Source organism: Perissodus microlepis, chromosome 9 (genome assembly GCF_051167445.1).
Source record: "Perissodus microlepis isolate ML-2025 ecotype Zambia chromosome 9, ASM5116744v1, whole genome shotgun sequence".
Lineage (NCBI taxonomy): Eukaryota > Metazoa > Chordata > Actinopteri > Cichliformes > Cichlidae > Perissodus > Perissodus microlepis.
This window is the reverse complement of record NC_140469.1, coordinates 16,937,889-16,963,700: the sequence shown is the minus strand read 5'-3', so window position 1 is coordinate 16,963,700 and position 25,812 is coordinate 16,937,889. Positions and strand designations below refer to the sequence as shown.

At 43.3% G+C, this 25,812-nt stretch overlaps 1 protein-coding gene and 1 long non-coding RNA gene across 7 annotated transcripts in view; one reads left to right on the top strand and one right to left on the bottom strand.

Annotated features, from left to right (window-relative positions):
- The window catches only part of atp8a2 (ATPase phospholipid transporting 8A2), a 48,975-nt gene extending 25,227 nt beyond the window's left edge, over window positions 1-23,748 (bottom strand). The window contains exons 1-24 of one of the 6 annotated variants that reach the window (XM_084939308.1): window positions 23,440-23,743; window positions 21,124-21,231; window positions 16,544-16,721; window positions 13,035-13,134; window positions 12,715-12,813; window positions 12,547-12,592; window positions 12,278-12,318; window positions 10,621-10,694; window positions 10,180-10,249; window positions 9,798-9,925; window positions 9,413-9,524; window positions 8,905-9,073; window positions 8,675-8,802; window positions 8,504-8,581; window positions 8,332-8,420; window positions 8,072-8,116; window positions 7,780-7,855; window positions 7,500-7,688; window positions 7,371-7,420; window positions 7,210-7,279; window positions 7,038-7,122; window positions 6,767-6,906; window positions 4,353-4,491; window positions 3,703-3,767 (exon numbers count right to left, since the gene is read on the bottom strand). In XM_084939308.1, the coding sequence (XP_084795434.1) occupies window positions 3,703-3,767; window positions 4,353-4,491; window positions 6,767-6,906; window positions 7,038-7,122; window positions 7,210-7,279; window positions 7,371-7,420; window positions 7,500-7,688; window positions 7,780-7,855; window positions 8,072-8,116; window positions 8,332-8,420; window positions 8,504-8,581; window positions 8,675-8,802; window positions 8,905-9,073; window positions 9,413-9,524; window positions 9,798-9,925; window positions 10,180-10,249; window positions 10,621-10,694; window positions 12,278-12,318; window positions 12,547-12,592; window positions 12,715-12,813; window positions 13,035-13,134; window positions 16,544-16,721; window positions 21,124-21,231; window positions 23,440-23,482 (2,322 nt within the window). In that variant the 5' untranslated portion in view covers window positions 23,483-23,743. Of the gene's footprint in view, window positions 1-3,702; window positions 3,768-4,352; window positions 4,492-6,766; window positions 6,907-7,037; window positions 7,123-7,209; window positions 7,280-7,370; window positions 7,421-7,499; window positions 7,689-7,779; window positions 7,856-8,071; window positions 8,117-8,331; window positions 8,421-8,503; window positions 8,582-8,674; window positions 8,803-8,904; window positions 9,074-9,412; window positions 9,525-9,797; window positions 9,926-10,179; window positions 10,250-10,620; window positions 10,695-12,277; window positions 12,319-12,546; window positions 12,593-12,714; window positions 12,814-13,034; window positions 13,135-16,543; window positions 16,722-17,460; window positions 17,540-21,123; window positions 21,232-23,439 lie in introns of those variants that run through there. The other 5 variants (XM_084939309.1, XM_084939310.1, XM_084939313.1 and 2 more) reach the window with 5 other exon arrangements.
- LOC146380321 (uncharacterized) lies at window positions 21,214-25,706 on the top strand. Its single transcript, XR_014801294.1, has 2 exons — window positions 21,214-21,298; window positions 21,385-25,706. It is a non-coding gene; the product is annotated as an uncharacterized LOC146380321 (long non-coding RNA).
- The last annotated feature ends 106 nt before the right edge of the window (window positions 25,707-25,812 follow it).

Genomic DNA, 25,812 nt, shown 5'->3' with positions numbered 1-25,812 from the left:
GAAGCAGACGCAGGGGAAAACTCAAACACAGAGAGCCACTGAGTGAAAAGAAGGCGGAGAAGGATGTGCTCGTTTTTGCAGTGCACAGTCTGTCACCGGTAAGATTTAATACACCGTTTAATTATCATATTGTGCATCTGTGAAAACATCCACATCCTCTGCTGCCGGAGCTGGAAGCACACACACACACACACACACACACACGGGAACGCATGTTGGGCTTTAACAAAAGGCGCCTGCTGTTTAAAAACTTCTACAACCTTAAAAAATGTAAAAAAAAACATTTAAAAGAAATGTCGGAACGACAGAGAATGCAAGTTGAGGCACAACAAAATGTGCGTGTCTGCATTTGCACGCGTGCATAAAAATGATGAATGAGCAGAAGACAGGCGTTGTTTGTTTAGGAGTTGTACTGCGGGCAGTGTGACGAGGGCCTGGGGATTGTGGGAAAGCTGGATGAAATTTATGTTCAGGACTAACAAGGTGATGAGGGCAACATGTGCCACTGCTTCTTGGGTAGACTGTGCAAAGTATGTGTGTGTGTTTGTGTGTGGATTCAAAGTCAGATGTATGGAGGTAATAAGAACGAGACTTCTCTAATGACTGCACAGAAACAGCCAGGGCAAAGATGTGTGTCAGGCTGTGTGTGTGTGGCATGTGATTTTAAGGTGACAGATGGCGCTTGTCACAGCTTCAGTGCTCGCAAACCGTTTACCCAGGAGGCATTGCTCACAGGGTTTGTTTTGATGAGGAGGAGGACCAAAAGGAGATCGCGTTACCACTCACTCATCGCCCTCACATGGTTCAAGCCAAACTCCTCGCCCCCTCTTTTTTTTCTAAGTCTCGTCCTCCGGTCGCTTCCAGATTGTCTATATCATACATAAAGTACAATAAACACACGCTCATGTTTGCGCAAAGATGGACACAGATTTTGCCGCTCTTCTTGACTCTCTGTCTAAAACACACACACATATTTGCTGTTACAAAATCACACAGGGTGTGTGGTCAAATCCTGTGCGAAGAGAGAGCGCTGACAGATGTGGAGGCAGCAGCGCGAAGCAGACGAAACGGAGAACGGGGCTCGGTGGGGAAGAAGGGGAGAGGAGAGGGTGTCGCATCTGCTGGCCTAGATCCACTGCAAAGATCATCCTGCCTACGGATAAGAGAGGGTGTGAAAGACGTGAGACTTTTTAAAAAAAAAATGAGAACAAGCGGCACAGCTTCTGCATTCACTCATGTCCAAGTCGCACTTTTGAGATATTTTAAGTGTCAGAGAAGTGTCGCCGAAGACGGCGGTGCTTTCATCTGCATCATTCACGACCAGAGCTCTCTGAGGTTGTCCCGATAAGAAGGCACGACTGTCATCAGCGCGCGCACTCGCATGTTTCTCGTCTTGCAAACATGTGAAGATTAATTAGATGTTTACGGGATGAGTAAACAGCGATGACAAAGGGATGTCATCCTGTGTCGTTTTTTTTGCTGCGTTGCATTTACAACCACTTTAAAGAGCGCCCGTCCTGCAAACACCGCAAGCTTGAAGGCATATTTTATATCACTACGCGTGGCGCTTCATTTATGTTTCACGTCAGCCAGCTGTGACTGTTCCTGCCTGTGTGTGTAAGTTGCATTTTTGACCTGCAGCCGAATGAAATGTGTTTGTTCAACCGACAAACAAGTCCATCTGAATCAAAACAGTATCTTTTTCTTTTTTCTTTTTTAAACTCAGACTTATGAGATTCTGCCTTTTGTCCTGACCCTGCTGCACAAGAAAGTTGGAACAAACTACAGAAGAGCCTCCCCGGAGCTGGTGAACATTTGAAATCTTGCTCAAGGACACATCAGCAGGGTGGATTGGGACAATCGGTCTCAGCTGACTTACAGGTTTCCCCAATCCTATAAACATTACATTTGCACAATGACTGAAACCAGCCCACTGAATGAACAATGGGCTGTGAGGCCAGTTCCTTGATCATTAAAATGCAAAAATGTTCTTACGGAGTGATTAATCCAAATTTAAAGCTTTTTGGTTTGAATCATCGTCAGTATGTAGCCATAGATCGGCCTCCCCAGAGCAGAGACCTCAGCATTATTAAAGCAGTGTGCGATCATCTTGACAGAAAACAGAACGAAAGGCAGCCAACATCTAAAGAAGAGCTTTGAATGTCCTTCAAGAAGCCTGGAGAATTATTCCTGAAGACTACTTAAAGAATTTACAAGAAAGCTGTTTAAGAGAGTTCAGACTGTGTTGAAAAATTAAGGTGGTCATACCAAATATTAACCTTTAAGCTTGTTAGAACTGTACAAACTCTGTTGTTTCCTTTATATACTTTTTAAGAAGTTTTTTAAGAAATCTCTGCACTAATTTCCAATTTTCCTAGCCCTAAAAAACCTTTTGATAATTACATTTAGTCCAAGTGAAAGTTCAGTTCTCTGAGATGGAGTACCACAAACCTATCAGGCTTGAAACTGTACACGATCAGCGTGGGAGATAGTCTGCTAAAATATATTTTACAAACCAGTTTAGGATTGATCCGCTTACAGCGCTAAGATTAGTTTTCACCCTTGTGTCCTAATAGGCAATTCCCAGTGTAGAGTACCCTTGTTACCTTAACGTTAAATGCTTACCCCATCAAATTCAATTGATTTAGCATCTAAGTGGCCTGCATGTTATCTGACCAGCAGTTCCCCAAATCTAAGAGCTTTCAGACATCACTTTGCTAATTTTGACAGAGTAAAGTTTACCAGTCAGACCTTTACAATTCAGCATAATGCAAGAATCCAAAACAATTAAAAGTGCACAGCTTTACACTTAAATTCATAATCGTCACCAACAATAAAATCCATTCAGACCAGTAAACCATATTATGGAGGGATCATGCGGGAGACAAATCCAATTACTCTACAAACTCACAGTCCAGGAAACACACCATCTGCACACTGACTTATATGAGGCTAGAAAATTATGAATGTAAACAAAGAGATCTCTTTATGAATGTTTACCACACACTACACACATATAAACAAATAAACTAATACAAGGGCACACACAGAGTGCTTAAACTTGAAATTTACGAGTCATAATCTCCCGTGTCTTCCATAAAAACAATCCGAGTAATGGTGATTATATTTGTGCGAGTGCACACGTGGGACTCAGGGAGACTGTCTGAAAGACAGGGACACATGACAGCAATCAAGCCACTTAGGTGAAGCAGTCACACAAGGAGGTTGAATGCAAAGAACACGTAACTGGGGTTAGAAAATCTAATCGAGAGTAAAGGAATGTCTCAGATCTCAAAATAGCAACAGGATCACAAAGTGACTGAACACATCAACTTTGTTCATTCTTCTGGGATTTAGCTTGAAATAGGAAATGATGAGGAGAGACCACTGTAAGAGCACTGAAAGCGCTGTATGTGAATGCTTATGGAAGAGACCGAGGGGCAAAGAAGCGATAGCGCAGTGTTCGTCTCTTTTCATCCCTTTCTCCAAAGAGGACACCAGAGACTTTAATTACCTGCACCTGTGAACACACAAAGAGTCCCACCCACCGATCTTGGCTGCAGACCACACCCTTGTTCCCACGGTAACCTTCTTAAGACCCCCACCACACAGCCCACTATCTCCTAAAAGTCAACAAAAAGTCTCAACGCTGTACAAAGTATCCAGAGGCACGAAGGAGGAGGAAGAGGCCTGCCTACTCACGTCCAGCGAGTCCTCGTTGACGATGATGAGGGACATGCCGTGTGTCACCAGGCGACAGGAGTAACCTGAGAAACAGAAACAGATAAGTGGAGGGTAGAGGAGGAGGAGGGGTGGGGTGGAAAAGAGATTAAGTTTTCTCAAACCCAAAACACAGGTGAAAAACTCGACACAGTCCTGGCTCACACACACACACACCAATATGAGTTCCTTCACCAGCCTGTGACCAGCCTTATTTCCCTGCAGTAAATCAGGAAATCAACGCTCATACACACTTTGACAAGATGATCTGAGGATGCCCCAGCTTTTAAACTTGGAGCGACAAGTGTCAGCTCACATTTTCCTCTTCCCGTCATTGGTTTTTTGGACGTCTGCCACCAACTTCCTCCGCGACTGCCAAGACACTAAACCCACTCATGTCACCGCAGTCCCCCAGACGGTGGCTACACTGGTCGCAGGCACTTTCCATTTAGAGAATGGAGGCATCTCAGGCATCTCACAGCCCGCATAATGCCTGCTATTCTTCCAGCCATGATTTCATTAACTCCACAATACATTCAGTTTGCTACGCTGCTGCACATGAAACTGCAGCAGCAAGTTTACTTGCTAAAAGCAACATTTTACCCTCACATTGTTATTTAAGCATCTCTCACCTATATTGATGGCAGTCTCCTGCTTGTCTCCAGTGAGGACCCAGATCTTGATATCAGCCCTCATCAGAGTGGCAATTGTTTCTGGCACGCCAGCCTGGAGACGGTCCTCGATGGCTGTGGCACCCAACAGCATTAAGTTCTGTTGGAGGAGCAGAGGAGCGTGAAAGAGATGCAGACATATTCTGTTAAAAAGAAATAAAGTTAGACTACAAGAGAGGGAACAAAACATAGTACAGAATACTTAACGAGGTTTTAAAAACAATCATATTTAGGCCAGAAATAGACATCACCAGAGTGTATGTGAGGGCTCTTTTCCCCCAGACGGCATCATCCACGTCTAATTTGAGGGCGAGAGCGATGCCAGCGGATTCGGTTCAGCTCACTTTAGATTCCTGTACCAACTTTGTTTCTCCATGCCAAGACGTAACCCTCCCCCCGCTTTAATTTGTTCAGCATTTATATGCACGTGTACCCTCATTAGACACACTCGGACATACACAAACACATGCACAGACACACAAGTTAACACTAATGTGTTGTTGACTCCAGTTTTATGGGGCTTTTGGCATGCTGGTGAAGGTAATTACCCTTGCGGTCTTCCAGTCAAACCTAACCCCCTCCTCTTGCTTCCTCTGTCTTTCTTTCTTTTAATTTCTTCACTTACTTTTCTCACCTTGCCTCTCTCCTCTAAAACCTTGATTTCCCCACCAAACAATTCACTGCTCTACTGTTAATCCCCATATCCTCTTATTTATCCTTTTTTTTTTTAAAACCAAAACAGCAATTCACTTTCACTATGTTCTACCTGTGAGCACAGACTAGCATTTAAATCATGATTATTTTTTAAATGCCTTAATTTAAAAAAAAAAAAACCCATAATGAATACCTAAAGAAATGGCACCATCTCCAGTCCCAAGCGTGGCCCTAAATGGAGCCACTCTGCCACCTGCTGGCCACCAAGCAGCATTTCGTTCTCTGCATGAGTGAATCACACTGTGCATTTATCAGATCAATACTTCGATGTCTCCCCAATCTGACTGTATTTTTATTCAGTTTATTGTTAGCTTACCTCACTTTTTCAGCCTTTTCCAAATATTTTGCTTACAATCTTTCAGCCACGGTGCAACTAAAAGGATCAAAGCCTCAGAGTTTGTTCAGACGAGCTGCACTGTGTCATACGGACTAGCGTGCCTCACTCTCCTCACGTCATATCCCAAACATGCCCTCCAAAATTAGCAGTCTATTTAAGCTGCAAAATGTGTCATCTCTCCCTCTGACATGTCAGCACCACTGCTGCTGCCCTGCATTGCTGCCTGCTGTTTTGACCACTCCACCACGCCAACATCCATCTGTAGGCTCTGGGCGGGTGGGGTGGGGGGTGGGGGATTGCTCATCAGTCTCCAGTTTTACGTGTAGCATATTTGTGGAGAGGATAACTACAACCATGCTTACCAACCAGACACAAAAATACCTTGGAAAATGCAGCTGGGTGAATAACTGAGAGACAGCTGTGCTCTGAAGTTTACACACTCATCTTGGGCTTGAATGTCGTGATAATCCGGGGCTTTTAATGACTTCTTTGAACTGTTGTTTTTCCAGGGTGGAATGACTGTACACCAGACATCTTTAATGACTAAAAAACAATAACTGGGTGTATAACCTTGAATTCATTTTGGATTTTCTCAGATCCACACAGGGTCAGAAGTAGACTGTCTTTTAACTTGACGAGACCAAGGCCCATTAACTTCTCATTAGTGATCATGACTGACTGCAACTGGTATTTTCAATACTCAAAACAATGGGAAAATCCAAGGAACCTGTACATTTACATAAACTTGGAAGATCTTTGGGAGCCATTTCTAATCAACTGAGGATTCCAAGATCATCAGTTCAGACAATTGTACATAATTACAATGTACAATGTATTTAATGCCACAACTTTAACCCTACCAGTTCTGCCAAGATGATGGTCCAATATTCAGCCAGAAGGTGAAGAAGCTTATGATGGCTACCAAAAGCATCTGGTCAAAGTGCAATTAGCTGAGACATTTAACCAAGTATTACTGGCAGGGCTGGACTGGGACAAAGATCGTGTGTATACACACACACACACACACACACACACACACACACACACACACACATATTATGTATAGATTTCATTTAATTTTGTTTGATTAAAACCTGCATCTCTATCTACAATCAGGTTGGTACAGTTGTTGTTGTATTCTTGTATTTTACGTTCATGAAAGTTGTACGCTGCACATTTATTCCACCCTCAAAAAGAAAAACAGTTCACGCCAATGACGACTGGATGTAAACTTCTGACCACAAAAATAGGTGCAGGTAGTTTGAACGAACCAATAGGAGGTCACCAACACACATCATTTTAGACAAAGAGATGTTGTGTTTACCTTTTCCAGCAGCTCATAACACTCCTCAAGCTTCTGTGCGCGGTCTTTGATTATGGTGCTGACACGATTATATTCCTTTAACCACTCCTGATACGCTTCTTCCTCCAGGTCCACGTACGCAAAGCACAGTGTCCTCAAGCCTGAGTGGATGTAAGGAGGATAATGCTGTTAGCTGCAAGACATCCACCAAATGCCAACAAATTTGTGACTTAAGTCTGACTTACAGAGGAAAAGCCTTAAAAATCAAAAACTACAAAATCTACCTTCTTACCTTCAGTAGCAAACTGTTCCAAATGAGCAATTGTTAAGTCTTTGTACTGAGACGCTTCGGTCAGACGTTCAAAAATAACATTATCCTACAAAAAAAGGAATTGACCATTAAATTAAAACCATTATCTTACATTCATTAACATCTGAATTTACTGATAATGGGATAAACGTACCGCTCCTTTGCAGTACAGCCGGAGCTTCCCATTGGGTGTCCTGACCACCACAGACATCCGTTTACGGTTACTGTAAAGACAATTTCGTTTAGTCTCAACCCAAAGCAGTCTCATATCAGCATTTTATCACTGGTTAAGAAAAACATCAACTTCAAGCTTACCTGGAAAACTCCAGCACATTCAGTAGCTCATAGCTCTTCTCTTCCCCCATCTGAAACCCACAAAAAAAATGTCAGCTCCTGTCCAAAAAGTAGCCGCGACTCCAGAGACGTGTGCGGTTACACACTTACAGCTTCAATGATGACTGAATCGGGGGTCCTGGCAGTGAAGACAAAGCCCAGCCCTTTGGCTCCTTTGACCAGTGCTCCTTCGTCAGGGGACGAGGCCTGGTAGATGATCTGGTCGTCCTCCCTCTCTGGAACCACCGTGTGGCACACCGCCATCATCGTCAAGAACTCGCAGATCTGAGGTGATGTAGGCTGAACGCCCGCGAGCAAACAGAGTGAACGTGGTTATTAGCAACAGCCTCCAAGACAGCTGGCTTCAAAGAAAGAAAGAGAAAAGCCTCACATGGTCCTTCTCGATGTTCTGAATCAGAGTTGGGTCGTCAAACTCTGTGGAGTTGTGGCTGCTGGATGGCAGATTACTAAAAGACAAAAAAAAAGAATCCAAATGTATTTTATTTATTTTGTGTGTGTGTGTGTGTGTGTGTGTGTGTGTTGGGGGGGGGGTCTTTGCAGGCTACAAGACATAATTTTCTGATAAAAGCAGGTAAACATTTAGGAAAGAGTGCAACACACAAAATGAGGAAAAAACCACTAAAAAGGGAAAGGCTGATGTTGAGGGGGAGGTGGTCACTAACCTGAAGTCGTCCATTGAACGCTCACAGTCAAGATCAGGGAAGTGGCTGCAGTAATGAACGCGGTGGAAATGCAAAAGGAATTAGTTTGAAATCAGTTGATGAATTTGATTAGTTCATCTAATTAAGCATGCACGAGATTAATCAACTGAGCAGCAGCTAATGCTAATTAAGTTCATCTAACACAGGCCGATAAGGAAATATCAGTAAGACGATCTGAGAGAAAAAGAGGTGAGAATTTATTTACAGATGCGATAACTGACCCATACGTTATCCCGGCTATGGTACACTTCTTAAAGTGCATGATGTTACAGGTCAGAGTTCCGGTCTTGTCGGAAAACAGATACTTGACCTAGAAAAAGACAGACGGTGAGTAACGAGAACAAAAGCAGGATGTTTTAGAGCAGCTCATTACGAAGAGGGCGAGGAACCGACCTGGCCCAGTTCCTCATTAAGATTAGACGTTCGCGCCATGGCTGGCGTGTCCGTTTCTGAGTAGTACATCTCCACATCCTGAGGACAAGAGCAAAAAAACACTCGAAGTAAGTGTGTAATCGACCAGTTGTAGTTTATAAGCACGCATTAAAAATGATGCACGGGTCATACCCAGTTAATAAAGAGAGCCTGTGTGAACTTCACCACCTCCAGAGTGACCAGCAGGCTGATGGGGATCAGGTTATTGTACAGGATGATGAACGTCAGTAGGTTATATGCAAAGTTCAGGGAGATGTCGCCTGAAGTCGCAGACAAAATTCCTTCATGTAATAACCGAGATTTACCCAAACGTGCAATTAATATAATGAGACTTAAGCAATCTTGACGCGTTATGGTCTCACCGGCCCGGGACAGGTACCAGCAGGCTTCGTCTGTGTGTTCTCTGTTCCAGATGGCTGCGCCCACAGAGCTGACCAGTGCCATGACCAGCAGGATGCCAAACAGAACCAGGATCTGCATGTTGGTCACCCGCTCCACATTAGAGCGCTTCAGTGGCGCCTTGGTGGAGTTCTAGGAGTTGGAAAGGCTTTTGTTAGGAGCTACATTTTACTCAATTAATTATTGTGCGCAAACAGTAACAGAAATGCATAATTCAGACGACTGATTTTCATCCATTTTTAGCAGGAGAATGCACGAGCAATCCAAAGACTGTAGCTGAGGATTAGTAACTCAATGTCTGGATGCAGTCCCGGTTAAGAATGTGTCACGGTTAACTGAAAGCTCTAAACTCGCCCAGGCAAGGATGACGAAGAGATCCTAATTAATAAACAGTTTGAAATTTGGCTTCAAATGCTGGATTTTTCATGCTTATTCACAGTTTACTGACTTAGAACACGGCAGAGGATTTACCTGCATCAGTTTGGAGTCGTGGCCAGTGTAGACAACAATTCCCACAACCCACTGCGTGTTCCTGAGCTGGGCGCCACGCAGCAGCACCTGGTCTGGACCCAGAGGGACTGGACTGAATGAAAGAGAGGTTTTTAAGCCCCAAATCAGGTAAATAAATGTAGATTTCTGCAGTTTATGCAATTAATTTTTCTACTTTTAAGTTGCTTCTCAATTTTTACTTCCTAATTGTTTTTTTAATCCACAAAAAAAGCGAATCACTGCATGTCTTCTGTGAGGAACCAGTGCTGTGCAAGTTTAAAACAAAACAGATTTTAGCACCTAATTCTGACAGAGCATTTGCTAGAGCTCAAACCTAAGTGACGAGGGAAAAAAGTGTGTCTCTCACTTCTGGTTTTCCAGCCGTAGAGTGCCAGTGAAGTCATACAGGTGTCTGTTGGGGCCTTCGCACTCCAGACGACCAGACAGGGCCATCAAATCCTCCAGGGTCTGAAACCCAGCCGTGAGTGGAAGACCCTGGAAAGCAAAGGCATGACAAGTAAAGTCAAGGAGCGCTTACTGAGGCAACGGTTTAACCAGACAAAGTATGAAAAAGCAACTGCACTACTGAACTTTGTACAAAATTCTTTAAAAAAAATTACAAATTTGCTTTGTTTTTGCCTTTGAAAATGTAATCGGTCGATTTTCAAGTCATCCTTTGGGGCAAAATGAGGGACATTTGAAGAGACGTCACATCCACGAGACGTACAAACGACAGACAGACAACCCACCTGTCTGATCTTCAGGTTGGTTTCTCCGTCCAGGTTAGAGGTCTCAATGTAACACATGGCCTGTGGTTCACTGCAGAGAAGAAGGCAGGTTTGGATTAAAAACACTATAAAGATAAACAAAAAACAACAACAACAACAACAACAATGTACAGAAAACCATAAACTGTTATTTCTGAACATTAAACATTGCCTGCAAAGATCTGTTAATAATTATAATATTTTAAATTTAAAGTTGATAAATAATAAGCTAAATATTTAGGAAGTAATTAAGATAAAAATGACTGATTATTATTTTTATCCATTTAACAAAAATAATAAATGAACCACAAATAAAAATAAACATTAGCAGCAGCCCTTAAAAGCAGCTTAACAGATGTTTAGAATATATTAATGAGGTACATGCAGCATGCTCACACAGACAGAGAAACACAGGACTCTGACCTGGAGGACACTATAACCATGTCAGCTGGGAGGTGCTGGCCATTAGTCACCTTCACTATATCTCCTACTGCCACCTTGTGGCCAGGATGCAGCAGTGCAACAGCATGAGGCAGGGAAGAAGAGGGGCATTGAGGCAGAGGGTAACAGAGAACAGGAGGGGTAAGAGATGAAGACAGAGAGGAAACAATGGGCAGGTTAATAATATGTGACCAGCAGAGGATGCAGCCAAATAAAAAAGACGAGTTTGAAGTTTTATGCGATTCATGAGCAAGAAAGAAGAAAAGAGAAGGAACACTTTTGTCTTGTGAAGTGTTGCAGGAAATTCTGCAGCTGATTTAAAAGTATATACACATTACAATTCCTAAAGTAAGTCCTCGTGTAGCTGAGAAGTTTCCCCAAATGACCCAATTCTAAAAAAAGGAATGCATGATAACTTCAGAGAACCAAGGTCAGAGCAAAGCATGTGGAGCTGACTTTATAACTGTAGACAGTCATGCTAAAACACTGCCAGTTTGCTACATCAGGCACTGCAGAAACTACACAAGTGTTTCAGGCTGTCGGTTCCCCTCGGATCAGCGGCCGGAAACTTGTTTTCCAAGTACACAGGAAGGGGGGAGGTAAACTTCGCTTCAAGAAATGTGACAATCTTGGGTAGGATGTAAACTGTGACACTGCCAATTCCTACACAATCAAAAAAAAACTACTGTACTGACCCTGCATCTTATTGTAATCACGTATGAAGGGCAAGGGCGACTTTTTTAAAGAATCCCTCGGACTTTCATTAATAGAAAGAAAAGCAAAAACTCTTCCAAAAACAGATTTTATGATCTAGCGAACCCAAAATTGCTGAAAAGTTATTTAGGGGCTTGAAGGGCGACTGAATCAAATTCCTGCACCTGTCGTGTCACTGTGAAACAATGGGGCTTAATTTCTGCTGTAGACGTCTGTCATCCGCATAATGAGGGCTCAAATTTGATTTGACTTGACCTGCTGGAGAAAGACTGTGCACAGCTGGACTCAGTTAATGGGCATGTCCGCTAAGAACATTCACAACCCTGCAGAAATGACAAAAAAGACTGGAAGGAAAAAGCTTTGTGTGAGCAGGTTATACACTCACTCGGTTCAATGAACTGCAAACCACCAGAGAAAACGCAACTATTCAACAAAAAAGATGTGCCTGTTTGAAATACTGGACAAATTAATCCCCTGAAGAACAATTAGATGCGCTTGTTATCTGATCATGAAACATGACTACTAATTGGACAAGCATGTTTTGCCTGTCAAGGATCCGAAGTACTCATAGGACAGTCTATTGAACAAATAAAGAATAGGTGTGGGAAACGGTGGAATAAGTCCACATTAAAAGCCATCTCTTAGCTCTAACGGACATAATCAGATGTACTAACTGTTATTTTTTATCATCTCATGAGGGTTACTGCTCTTGCTTTGAAGTATTTCATTCCGAAGTGTTCACTTTTTGTTTCTTTTGCATGCTTTTCTACAATTTACCTAAAATACATTCAGTACAGCAAGAGAGTTTCTCATACTTCTTTCAACGTTATTTGACGTCGCTCGTGGCAATGAAACAGGCTAATCGGTGTTGTGAAACAGCAAAAGAGATAAGTCAGAGCACGAGAGTCGAAAAATGTGACGATACCTGTTTCCAGATAAATGTCTGCCAGGCTCCGCTCCGCAGCACTGAGAGACAAGGACAACACAGCCATCAGTCAGCCTATAGAGCAGCTCTCATGCAGTATTCATAGCCACTAAACATTTGTCTGGGGCACGGCGGCCTGCGCTATAATGACTGATAGACAACAGCCATTCACCCTGACATGAAAGGAAAACAAAGCCCACGCAAATACACGCACACACGAGCACTCTCATGAAAAACAGGAAGCACATTAACAAGCACACGCGTGATACCTGTTGTCTTCTTCTTGTTGACCGTGTTGTCTGCTTTATGCCTTTTCTGTGGCGAGATGAACGACGATTAAGTTAGCCCCACAACGCATCACTTTTCCAGTTTATGAAGTTAATGAGTTATGTTATGAGTTAAAAGCTGGCTTCTACCCACGCTACGGTGATACTCACATAGTCCTCTATGATCTCTTTGATCCCGGCCACTGTGAGAATGAAGATAAGCGGGACGAGCGTGGTGTAGCGACCGGTCGGTGACACATCAGGGATTTGCTAATGAGGGAGAAAGAGAGAAATTGATGCTGACAGAGCTGATCGCAAAGAGAAGAAATGCCATTTCATAACACCGCATTTCCCTTAAAGGTGGACTTTTGCACAATCTGACATGGGATGAAATAGGCTTTGCAGGACGGAGCATCTAAAGGCTGGGCTGAGTGCAGAAATCAAACAAACAGTTCGCTGAGCAAACAGCGCTGGCAGCTGCTGGGGTTTACCTGCATGAGTGCGATGAACAGGAAGAAGGCATTGGCAGCACGTCGGATCTGCTCGTACAGAAAGCGCGGCAGAAAGGTGAGAATCCCATACTTTGTGGTGCTGTAGAAGAAGACAGTGAGAACAAAAGAAAGACAAAAAGAGAAAGTTGTTTACGTTCAAAGAGATGCCGGAAAAGTCAGGTAAAGCTTTAGCGAAGCTGGGACTTCATGCATAAATTGTGAGCTAATGATTTTTTTTTCCTCACTCAGGGAATGCTTGAGTAGCATTACCTTAAAGGCTGAATAACAAAGAAGTCCATTTGGGTTTTAATATTGCAGCACTTGAAAATCTCTTACAAACACTAAATTGTGCTCAGAGAGTGCAAAACAGAGCCATTACATCCTGAAAACACACAACCCCCTCTAGAAATAGGCCAAGACGTTTAATCCAACACTAAATTTAGACCCCAAAATACCCCAAAACAGCGCAAAGAAGCCTTGGCAACCTTTTTGTCAGTCATCTGTATTGATCAGACAGCTGTATCGATTAGCGTTGTTATAGCCACGAGCTACAGTAAGAGCTTTCAGATGAGCTAAAAATAAGAAGTCAACCTTCAAGTCAAGGCCTGCCTTGTTTTCGTTTTGTTTTCTTTTTTCCCCCCGTGCAGCCTGAGTGAACAGTAAGAGCCTCTGCTTCCGACTGCATAATGGACAGTGTGCATTAGCGTGCGTGAGGGCATAGATTGCATGCAGCAAATGGCAAAACACACTCCTCTATCACAGTTCAGAATCTCCTTGGAGATGAACCCAAAACTGCTTTCGCCATCTGCCTTACACTCAGACACAGAACGATAAAGGCCGGGATGTTACACACACACACCAAAAAACTAAAAAGACAGAAGCCCAACAGATGCTTTTCAGTCACACTGTTACACACTGTCCTCCGGGTACAGCCACACTAATGCATTTTTGCGTAACTTTTGTAGTGTTTTGCAACTTCTAAAACACCCAAAAGGGTAGTAGAGACATTTGGAAATCCAGTTTATCCAGTTTTAACTTAAACAAAATTAAAACTGCGTCTTAGTTTGGACAGAAATGGAGACTTTTTGGATGCAAACACCTACAGTCGCTTTTTAATTGGATTCTATCCATCGCCATAATTAAGTCAAAACACATCTAGCTAAGCCCACATGTGATCATTTTCATGTGGGTACTCCTTTTTCCACTGCCCTACGATCCTTTGGCGATGGATAACGCCCCCCAGTACCTCTCTTAAAAATGTCGCCATACTTGCTTTGCAATTACTTTTTTTCCCCTGCTGCCATGACAACCATATACTCGTTTGATACTTTCAGTAAGAGTACCACCTGTTGGTCGATCCAAGTAAAGAAGTCTTGTTGGCACTCTAGTTCTTCTCCTGCAGTTTTGTGTACAAGCAACCAACTGTCTGCTTTCTGTTTTCACTGTGACTCACATGCCCAGTGTACGTGACTGTTTCTGAACCTGCGCTAAAACAACTTTGATTTTATAATATGAAAACCTATTTGTGTGACATATTCAGAACTTGAGTCTAACCCAGATGCTCTGGTTACGTCAGAGTCAATGAAGCTACACCGATGATCGAGCAGATAAGGTAGCCTCAATCTAACCACAGACAAGTGATACCAGATGCCACAAAGAGCAAGACCCCGGCTTCCAGTGCTTTAGCAAAAGAAAAAAGAAAAAAAAAGGAGAGAAAACAACCCAAAACTTCTGCTGGTGTTATTTTTTTATAGCATAAATGTTCAACTTGCTGGTGGGGTTAACAGCTGTCAGCTGCAGGGGTGATGCTCTCCTGCAGTTGTGTGGCTTTGACATGTTTTTATAAAAAACAGACTGAGTTCTTCATGCATTAAGAACTGGGCCGAGGTCGGAGAAGAGTCATTGATATAATGGGAAGAACGTGAGTTATTAACATGTTACTTTGTGCTTAATGGCAATGCGCTATGAAAACAACAACACGTACATTTAAAAAAAGGAAGCGATGGATCTGGGAAATTGGAGAAGGGGTGAGTTGAGTATACAGATAAAAGCTACAAGGCTTTAATCTCCGCCCCCGTAAAAAAAAATCAATAGTGCTATTGAACTTTTAAAACACAAACTGAAGATTTACAGGAACACGGAGACATCAAAGGCCATGCCTCTGGAGCCAGAGTGCTCCCGCCTCTCCAATCACCATGCAGTGGGGGCAACACGCCATGCATGATCCAATCAGAGGAGCAAGGGAGCAACCACCTTAATCTTCTTTGTAGAGCTGAATTAGGCTCTTTTTAAAAGTGGAACTGACTCTCCCGACAATGACGGCAAGCCCACTAAATGCTCGCTGCGCGGCGTCGAGCCTTTCGCTCACAGACCGCAAACCCTGGTCTCCTCATGGCACCGACCTCTGCCTGAATCAGACTTTATTACTACAGCTGAGCCAGTAAAGTATTCTAATGACAGCTGGGACAATAAGAGATTGATAAAAGAGACTCTTTGTCGCAGCACATGCTGTTTGGCTCGGCCGTGAACCTTACTTACGACAGATTATTACATATGTTGGCTGCAGAAGCACCGGGGACCACCAAAACACTAGGTGAATCTTTTGTAGTCCCCACGGCTACGATCTTTGACTGAGTCATGAGAGATAAGAGTGGACAGCTTTGATCCTCAGTGAAATCCAATCAGCACAAGCACAGTAGACACTGTGACAACAGTGGAACAGAAAAAGAAACCTTCTTCTAAATTTTCTTTCTAACACGTAACTTTATTTTGATTAACATCCAAAATTATTCATGAGGACGTATACTGATTAAATCTTTTTCCACTGAGATCCTCCTGCGTCCTTTAGGCAGTGGACATATGTTGAGCCTTTAGACTGCTGCAGAGATACAAACAAGCTTTTTAATAGGTGAGTTATTAAACTGGCTTGTCAATAGACGTCCACCCCTAATAGTATTCTAAAAAAGTAAAACATTCAGTGTGATTTCATCAAAACTAAAACAAAGAGAGCTATTACAAGAGGACAATAAACTAAGTCTCACTCGTCCAAAGACTACTCTGCAGAAGAAGAGAGGGTACTTCACCCTGACAATGTTGGTCTAAAGCCCCTGTGAGCAAATGGTGTTCTTTAGTACGACACCAGATATCTACACTCTGGTCGTGTGCTTTGACTTGAAATGGTACATGCACAAAAAAAGTGTAGGCGTTCTAAAGATGGGTCAGCAATAATAAGATGAGTGCAAACAAACAATTAAAAATCTGCACAAAAGTCAGTCTGACCGACTTTTGAGGTGTGCAACGGTTTGAAGTGCTTTTTTTTTTTACAGCAACAAAAAAAAAGTTTTCAATTATTTTGGGTAAAATCCTCCCGCCTCTCTCTCTCTCTCTGCTGACAGCTCATCAGGAAGGACAGTCCTCTATTCCTCTATATAAAAAAGCAGTGCGTAAAACCACAGGGCACGCAAGGCATGCTTTGTAGCAAAAGTTAAAAGCTTGGGAGTGACGCCTACCTGACATGGTTGTCGCAGAACTTGGTATTCTGAGGCCGGTTGAGAAGCACCGTCCGCGCCGAGGCGTCTACGGGATCCGCATGGGAAGTGGTCCCGGACATCTCATCATCTGCCTTGCGGTAACCGGCGGACGAGCAAGCAGGTCCTGCACCGTTGGATTGATGGGAGAGAGGCGAGGCTGAGTGAGTGCGAGAGAGAATGAGAGGCAGAGAGAGAGAGAGAAAGAGAGATAGGGAGGGAAGGGGAGAGAGAGAGCGAGCGAGAGAGACAGAGACTGGAGACGTGGTTTAGGTTCAAAAGCGAGGGCGACTAATTAGTACTAGAGGCTACTGTATGCTGATGTATGCTGAAGCCGGCGGGGTTGATTCAATGACGTTTCCCGTTATAAACACCCCCTCTTGTCTTTCAGGTACCGTCAATGCACACACGCGCGTTTCCCGACGCCCACGGGACCCCCCGCGTATAATGGATGTGCTGAGGGATGCACAATGGCTAACAAACACACCGAGTCGGTTTGGTTTTTTGTTGTTGTTGTTTTTTTTAAATCAGCACTTCAACTTGCTCAAATGTAAAACTGAGAAACCTCCTCGCGCATCGCGACCATCATTAAGCACAAATTATCCAAAAAAAAAAAAAAAGGGGGGAAAAAGTGGCAGAGTAGGATGCACCACGCTTTTCCTCCTGCAGACTCGCTGCTTCCCCGCCCGCCCTCCCGGCTTTGTCGTCTCCAACCGTTTTAAAGCGTCGTGATCTCCGCTCATTCACCCCCGCATGAGCTCCGGGAGCCGAGCAGTTTTTCATCATCAAGCGTGCGCATTAACGCGGAGCAAGTGCGGTTCTGTGGAGCCGTTAGGGGAGTGACGGACACGCAAACAGGTCGGGACGCCACAGTTTACTCAGCTGGAACAACGGCGAACCTGGGCGAGGACAGATGCAGCAGCACGCCCGTCCTCCCTCTGCCCTCCTTCGGCTCCGCTGAGCAGGAAACTCCCAGCCCCGGTGCTGAAAGATACTGTCCCGAGAAGCTCCGCCGCCGTGTCATCTGGCCACCTGCCGCTTCTTGAAGCCTTTATCCGTCTCTTTTTTGGACGATCTCCTCCCTCCGGCGTGGTATCGAGCCGCTCGCTGTTACCCGCTCAGACAAGGAGAGGAAGCCATATGGAGCTCCTTCAGTGCTGCGGAGGGGCAAAGCCGGGGTTTCGTCTTTAAAGGGCCAGAAGCCTGATATCGCCTTAAGGTCTAGTGGCACTTTACCAGATGGGTCAAATAACATCCGTGAAGCTGGAGCTATCCATCAGATCACTTCGTGTTGCTTCCCTCCACTGTGATGCCTCTGCAACAGCAGCAACAGTCACTTCTTGCAGGTTGTATAGATTATATAGTCGTTTGTGTTTCTGCATGTCCAAAATTGCAATGTATAATAGGCCAAATGTACGCACTGTGTCATTGTAATACTATTCCCTAAAAGCTGTTGCAAATATAACGCATAATGAAATCATATGCATCACAATGCTCTGAGTTTGTTGGGATCTGTGTACTCTCCGTCAGTGAATCTGTAAGTGAAAACAACAGCAGGCTAATTGCAAGATTGAATTTCCACAGTCCTGAAACTCTATTTCTGCAGCACTACCGAACCCCAACAATAGACGAGTCATCTTCTCCCCTCATCAATAACCAAACAGTTTAATACTATTATATTCCACTCAAGCTTGCGGCTCTAAAGTAGCCAATAAACTGTAAAATTACCCAGAAGTAAGCGAGCCAGGCTTACTCGATCAAATCTGTTGGCCCATCAGACTTTTTCCACTGAAAGAGACATCAGGTTACGTGTGCTTACAGGAAACGGCTACACCTATTTAATAGTTTACCAGGGAGTTATGTGAACCCAACGTATTTCCGTGGTATTATATTTGTGAGTTTTTTGTGTTTTCTGCTTTTTACCTCAAAACTGCTCGACATTTCAAGAGTTTGTGCACTCCAACCGCTCCACACAAGCCCGCGACGTGTCCGCACATGACACAGAGGAAGGGTCAAAGTCTAACCAAGCCTACAGAAAATGAACAGCCTCTTATCTCTATATCTCCATTAGCTATTACCTCTGGACCACACGGAGATTTAAGTCCCAATCACAGCTCAGCTCTCCACAGTGCAAACTGCAACAAGGTCAACTGAGATAGTAAAGAGCTGCGAGGAAGTGATCAAGGAACATTCAAAGGTAAAGGTAATAAACGGCAATGCATGCCAACTATAATGCATCGAGCACCTCTGATGTTTTCAGCCTTTTTTTGGTCATTTCTATACGGGCAGACATTTTTATTGAACAAACCTCATCCTTCCACTTCACTTTTTAAAACCCCTCCTTTCCAAGGAGATCAATAATGGCTTTTTCAGGAACCCACTTGAGCTATAATTCATTTCTGAGGAGATTAATGCCTCAGTAACTCATCTCTGATGGAGCAGAAATGCCACCACCTCCGTAACTCATTACCGAACAGGCCAGCGATGACTCAGCAGCAAACCCCATTCAGAGAGCAGCCAGGTCAATTACACGTGAAGCGCCCAAGACAGACACACAGGTAGCGCAGGTCTGATGACCTGCAGCCACAACAGGTAAGACTAGACTGATCCCAATTCAATTAACACGCTGATCTCTTACTCTGCTTGCAGGATGCTACCAGCCACCCATTCTGTTGGTGAGTCTTAAACAAAAACACGTCTCCTTTCCTCAGAGCAATCATACGCTCCGAGGAAAACGTGCATCCATTATGCAACGATGCTTGATAATCTTTTACGCACCTCTCTGCTGAGAATACATGTGTCATGAGAAGGCGATTAAGCCAAACACATTTAGCACAGCTAGCAGGCAAAATGTGATGTTTCAGCATTTGCAAAGGGCCTCAGATGGGAAAACAAAGCATATTACTTATCATAAGCTTCATAATATCTTAATACACAGTGTTAATTTGTTGTGGGTTTGTGTTGAATCCAATCTGATCTGGCCTCGTGCCAAAATTTCACAGTTTAAAAAGCTGGCCAGGCTATAAATAATGCATAGATGGGAGCTGCATAATTCATCAACATTTTCCAGTATGGCAGAGCATATTTCACCAGACACTCCACCCCGGTGCTGCGCCCACAGCTTTCCACTGTCAAGCGGTGTCCCTCACTGCCTGTCAGAATAGAGTTTGAAATGGCACAAATGTAGCTTCAGAGATGCTTGGGCATTTAATCCAATCATACCTGGTGCAGACACAATTCTCAGCTCAGAAATGAAATTAGCCAAAAAGATAATAGCTACTAATTAACAGCAGTTATAGCAGAATACAATTATCCTCGGTTGGCGAAGAACTTCCACTCCAAACAAGCCACACTTGGGACAGATCCTCTGGCTCATTCTGTGTTTTCATTATCTGAAAAACTATCTGAATGTACAATGCAAATGAAAGTACTTTATTTTTGTGTTTGGTATCCCTGCCTCAAAGAATGGCAGGAAAGTGTCTTAGCTCATCCCTTAACAGCAAAACCTCCATTTGTCATCCTCTACAGCAAGAAGGCCTGTCAAAGTGTTCTTGAGCTAAACGCCAACTCCCCCCTCCCCATTTAACGTTAATGAAGTTCAGCAAAAAAAAAAAACACCCAAAAAACCCCAGATCTTCGCCTACATGCTTTGAATCCAGTCAACAATAAAATGGCTGTGTGTTGTCAGGAAAGCATTACCGACAGAGCGCCGTCTGCCTAGGCGACCCCTGCGTCCCATGGCTGTCGTTGCTCTCTTAGGTGACCTGCACGCCCTATCTGCAGGTCTCGGGAGACCTGGCGTCTATCATTCCCAGTGGGTCCATTGGCCGCTCTGACAGAGTAGGAAGTAAGGCAAGCAAGCCTCTTACGGCCCAAGTGAGCAAGCGTGATAATCCCCTCTGTGTCTGCTCTGCAACTTCACCTGCTGCTCATCCATAACCTAATAATCCCACAGGTGCGATTGCAACACGCTCATACACCTTAAACTAATGTATGCAAATGAACACACACACACACTGACACTGCATTATGGACACACACACACAAACAGGTGAAAGTAAATCTTTTAAAGCCAGAAAACATAAAAAAGACCCATCGACATGCAGCTACTCCCATGCCCCTCTCTATACCCAGAGTCGTACCTACATGCATGCAGCAGTGTTCTTGTACATGCTGTTCAGGCGTGCCATATCTATGCGTGCATGTGCTGAGTTCTACAGCATGCAGATGCACTTGCTTAAAAACCCCATATAGCTTTGTCTTCACCAGAATGAACTGCTACAGGTATGCCACCAATATCTACAAGCACATGCAGTGAGAGGGTCCTGTTCAGCATTCATCGCACTCCAGGCCCCAAGGAGCTACAGATGATCAGTCCACAACAGTGATAACATGTCATAACCTTTTCTGCAAAGACCCTGAGATCCTAATGTGAGTAACTCAATGTTGTAGCTCTTGAGGGCCGGGGGTTGACACACGCCTGCCCCTAGCTGTTGGTACATGCACCTTGGGACTCCGGACACAGATGGGGGCATCATCCAGTCTAATTCGAGCAAACTCACTTTTGTCAAACCTGTCTGCGAGGCGGGCACGCATGGTAGCACCGGCGCCCTGGCCTGGGTCCTGCAGCTCAGGAGACTCCTGCCTAATGGTGGTCAACACTAACTGCTCTGTGGACGCCAAGAGAGAGAGGCCGCGGCGAGAGAGGACAGCACACACACACACACAAGACAACAAGTCAGTACACACAGACTGTACCTCACACAGCACATCCATGTGTCAGTGACTACCCAGATGATTTGTTTGTTATGTGCCTTTCACAGGAAGCATCAAAAGCTGAGATGAGACTCATGCCAGCATATGATGGATGCAAGCCTGAACAGCTGCTCAGAAATCGCTTTGACCAAACCCCTCATAGCTTGCCCAGGAGTGCCTCCTCCTGGCTACTTCATGTAAATGCCTTGTTTCAGCAGCTTACTGGGCCTCCCTGTTATCTCCTAAATGGTATCTTAGGTAGCTTGGCAGCCATGACAACCAGTCATTATCTTCCCTAAACAGATGTATTGTTGACAGTTGGCTGAGCTGCATGACTCACATTAAGAAAGCACATCAACACTAGTAGAAAATGTGGCCTTACACTGATATTCAAATGGAGCAGAATGCTTTTACTCAGCACTCACTACTACACACATGCTTTATATTTCTAAGGCTCCTCTTAAATACAAACAGTTAAAACTATAACTCTCTTTGCAAATGTGTGTAAATAAATGTGACAGACTAGCAGCTGCAGACGTCATTGCCAGGCATGTGGCAACTCGCTAATTGGAGCAAAGAATCAAGCGGTCAGGCTTCAAGAGATTACAGTAAAAGCACCGTGAGGAACCCAGGCGGAAACATGCAGACGCTGACTAGACTACCATCCTCTGCTTAAAGTATAAAAGCTTTAAAGCAACTTTTAGACCCCACGAAACCAAAAAAAGCTGCAGGATTATATCTGAAAATCACAGTGTAAATAAGGTAACAAATTCATCATGAGACCACCTGATATTCAGTTTAAAACATATTTATATATACAAATAATAAATGGGTGGGAGGGATCTACAAAACAGGAACAATGTCACTTTCTTAACTATTTGACCTTCTGCTTGTAAAAAGTGGAAATGCATTTTTTTAACAACAAATAAATATGTGGAACTTCTGGCCTGAAGATAGTATGGCCCAGTTGGCGCTCACAATTTACCCTGCTTTCTATTTCTGGAAGCTGCAAGAGGCATGCAGCCACACTCACACACAGATACACACACACACAACAGCAGAGCAGCCTGACAATATGTGCCGGTCACTATTAAAAGCCACTGGATGAGGCGAACACGTGCTCTTCTTTTCCAGGACAATCCAATCCAGCGTCTGCTTGCCATGTGTGAAATCATCTGATGCAGCAGGTTGTTTCAGCATCCTCACCTTCTGGCCAGCTTGTTAGCTGATGAGGACATTTTCCTGCTAAAAACTGAGACAGTGCAGGTTCTTGCGTGAACGGGGTTTCAATGCATCCTGTTGCATGAGGCAGATTCACGCGTGAGCAACAGACTGAAACATCCCTTTATTCAACATAATGGTGTGAAGCACTTTAAAACTGAACACGCTGTGGATGCCCTTAAGGTTGAGATAAAGGTGAGATAAGGAGCGCGCTTTAGAGAGTCACGTGGTATTTAAGTCGGCGAGGTAATAGGCTGTTCTTGGACCGATCTGCAGGCGCTTGGGGTAAATTTGTCACCTTATATTGCTAATATTTCGCTTTCAATCACAGCAAAAGTAGGTTAATACATTGTCTTTTTTTCTGAGAGTCAATCGCGGACACTATGATGCAGCACAGGAGGAACACAAATCTGTTACAGCATAATTATATAACACCATAACAAGGCCATAGGTCATATTTACACAAGGCAGTCAATATTTATTGATAAGGTCACACATTTAACCCGTGGAAGATAAATACTATTGAGGTCATCAGAAATTCCTTCACTTGGCTCCTCCATAATGATGCCAGGCTATTCTAAATGAGACCTGAAGCAGACTGCAGGCACCTGCAGTGTGCTTTCCCTTTGCATTCCCATCCGGTGCCAAGAAATGAGCGAGGCTGGAGGATAAACACCGGCATGTCCCTCCGTGTGGATGCCGCAGTCCCGAATAAAACGGTTCCCCGTTATTATGCCAAGCACATATCAAAAGCGCACGATTTTCTACACAGGCCGCTGTATGCAGAAAAAGGACAGGCCCGTTAGTGGGATTCACTTCACAGTGATGTGTGACAGCAGAGAGCGGCGGGCGGAACCCGGGTCGTGCAAAGATTAAATAACACGTTTCTTCGTGCTGCTTACCTCCCTCGCTGTGGATCTTCTTGGCTCTCCGGTTGAAATACATCTTGCGAGCGGTGAACGAGAGTCGGTGCGGCTAGAACGAGGAGGCCGGAGCGGTGTCATGCTCACGGAGAGGGGAGCAGGGGAGCAACGCTCTGCATGGGCCCGGGCTGCGGTCGCCGCTGCCGCCGATGCTGCTGCTGCTTCTCAGCGATCATTATTTCTCGGTCAAACCGCGGAGATGTGGTGTAGAGGGCAGCCTGCTCCAGCGTCGCGTCAGACTAGACACAATAGTTGCTTCCGGTCAGTGTTTTCAAAATAAAATTACGTTAGACTATAATAAACTGGATTCATGACATCGGCCGGTCAATTAACGCTTAAGTTTGCGGTTAAACGGTGACCCGCCTCTGCTTTCGGTACACTCAGTTTTATTTATGAAGCATATTTAAACCTACAAAGTCCAGTATAGGAGAAAAACGGGTTATTTAACCCTATAACTCTATTTGATTCTGATTCTGTAAAGACGACTCTATCGTATTTCCGCCACCTTTTTTTGAGACGTCATCCGTGTGATTTTTCCCTAATGAAAAACCGAAATAAATTATACAAGTTTTTGAGCAATAAAATGAAAAATAAAAATAAATATATTAGAAATCAATATTTATTTTTATTTTTTTAATTTAATCAGATGGTTCAATAAACCCTCCATTTTCAAAAAAATATATATAATTTTCTGGCAATTGTTTTATTCCTCGGGCTTTAAGAGGATAGAAAATAAATTAATTGATTTTTTTTTAAAGTGAAAAAAAAAAACAGTACAAACACTAATAACTGTCACGCTACATAACCTGCTAATAGCAAAATGTAGTTTCAAGTTTCAAAGCTTTATTGTCACAAGGATATAATAAAAGTCTTCCTTTTATAGACACACACACAAAACACTTGAAATTATTTAAATCTTTTTTTTTTTCACTATATTCTATATTAAAAGCCAACTATCATTTGGCTGCCTTTCTGTGTCTAAAATATAAAGTATAGAGGCATAAAAGGGGCATAAAATAAATAAATGAAAAATATATATCTTATATATTATAACATATATATATATATTTATATACAGTATATCTATACTGTAAATGTTTGTTATATTGTGAAAACAGCCACTTTTTCGCAATATATTTTCTTTTCTTTTTTTAAATCTTATTTTATTTTACTTGGAAATGGTTTTAGCGAACGCTTAATAGGCTCATATTTTGAAGGAAAGGCGAGACATTTTTGCTCGTATTCGGTTTGGCTTTATGACACTGCTTCAGACAAGCCACGGGAGCGCGCATGGGATGAGGATAAGACGCGTAAGCGCTCCCGATCTCTGGAGGCTCAGTGTGAGATAAATACATAAAGATACAGCCAGAAACATTTTACTGAACAAACAGCTAAGTCTTTTAGAAGATTTCCCTTGTTATTAGAAATTCTCAGCAACTTTGTTTTCAAAGTACTTTTTTTAAAGTTTATATATTATTATATAATTGTTTATGCTTTTATCGCTTAGGTCAATTAAAAGTGCTGAGTGGAAGTTTAGATTTAACAAGGTCCTTAAAAATAGATCCGATTATTGGTAGCCAGTGCTGCTGTTTACATCTGCCACGTTTCCCGGAGGACCGAGGGTCGTTCTGGCCTGCTTGGGAACCTGGAAGAAGCGCACGTCACGGAGACAGAGTCTCTGCGTATCCATGGCACGCTGGTGCGCACGCCAAAGACGCGCATAATTAAGCCCGTGTAATCTCTATTTCGCTTTCTGTCGCTAAGGCAACCAGGTAAACAGGTCTATCAAACAAAATGAAAACACGGAGGAGAGAAGTAGGTACCTAATAGAAAAATAAATACGATGAAATATAAATGTAAAAATTGCTACAAGTTGAAAACTTGCCCAAAGTGCCAATCAAATATATGGTTTACATCGATGTAGCTCATGATCAGTTTCGCTGAATGTGAGTGAAATTTGATACTTTTGCTTGATTTTTCAGTATAAAAACATCGGGACGTTTGAGCTTATTGTATATTACTGTTTAATAATTATATGCAAATGATCTCGTATAGATACGTGTGTGTTCATAGTACATTTTAATGACATAGCTTTGAAAACTGAGAACTAACAATGTCCAAACTTAGTTTTTCATATCTTAACACAGATTATTTCAATAACTGTTCTTTTTGTATGTTTTTTTTTTTTTTTTAAAGTTACTCTCCTCATTACACTTGTAAGATCACAATAATAAACTTAAAGTGAATTCTTTTGGTGGTGGTTATTTGATTTAAAGTGTGATGATTAATCTATTATATCCTCTAAAGAGCGGCATGGGATGTTGCCCTGGCCTGAATCACTGCGCAGACAGT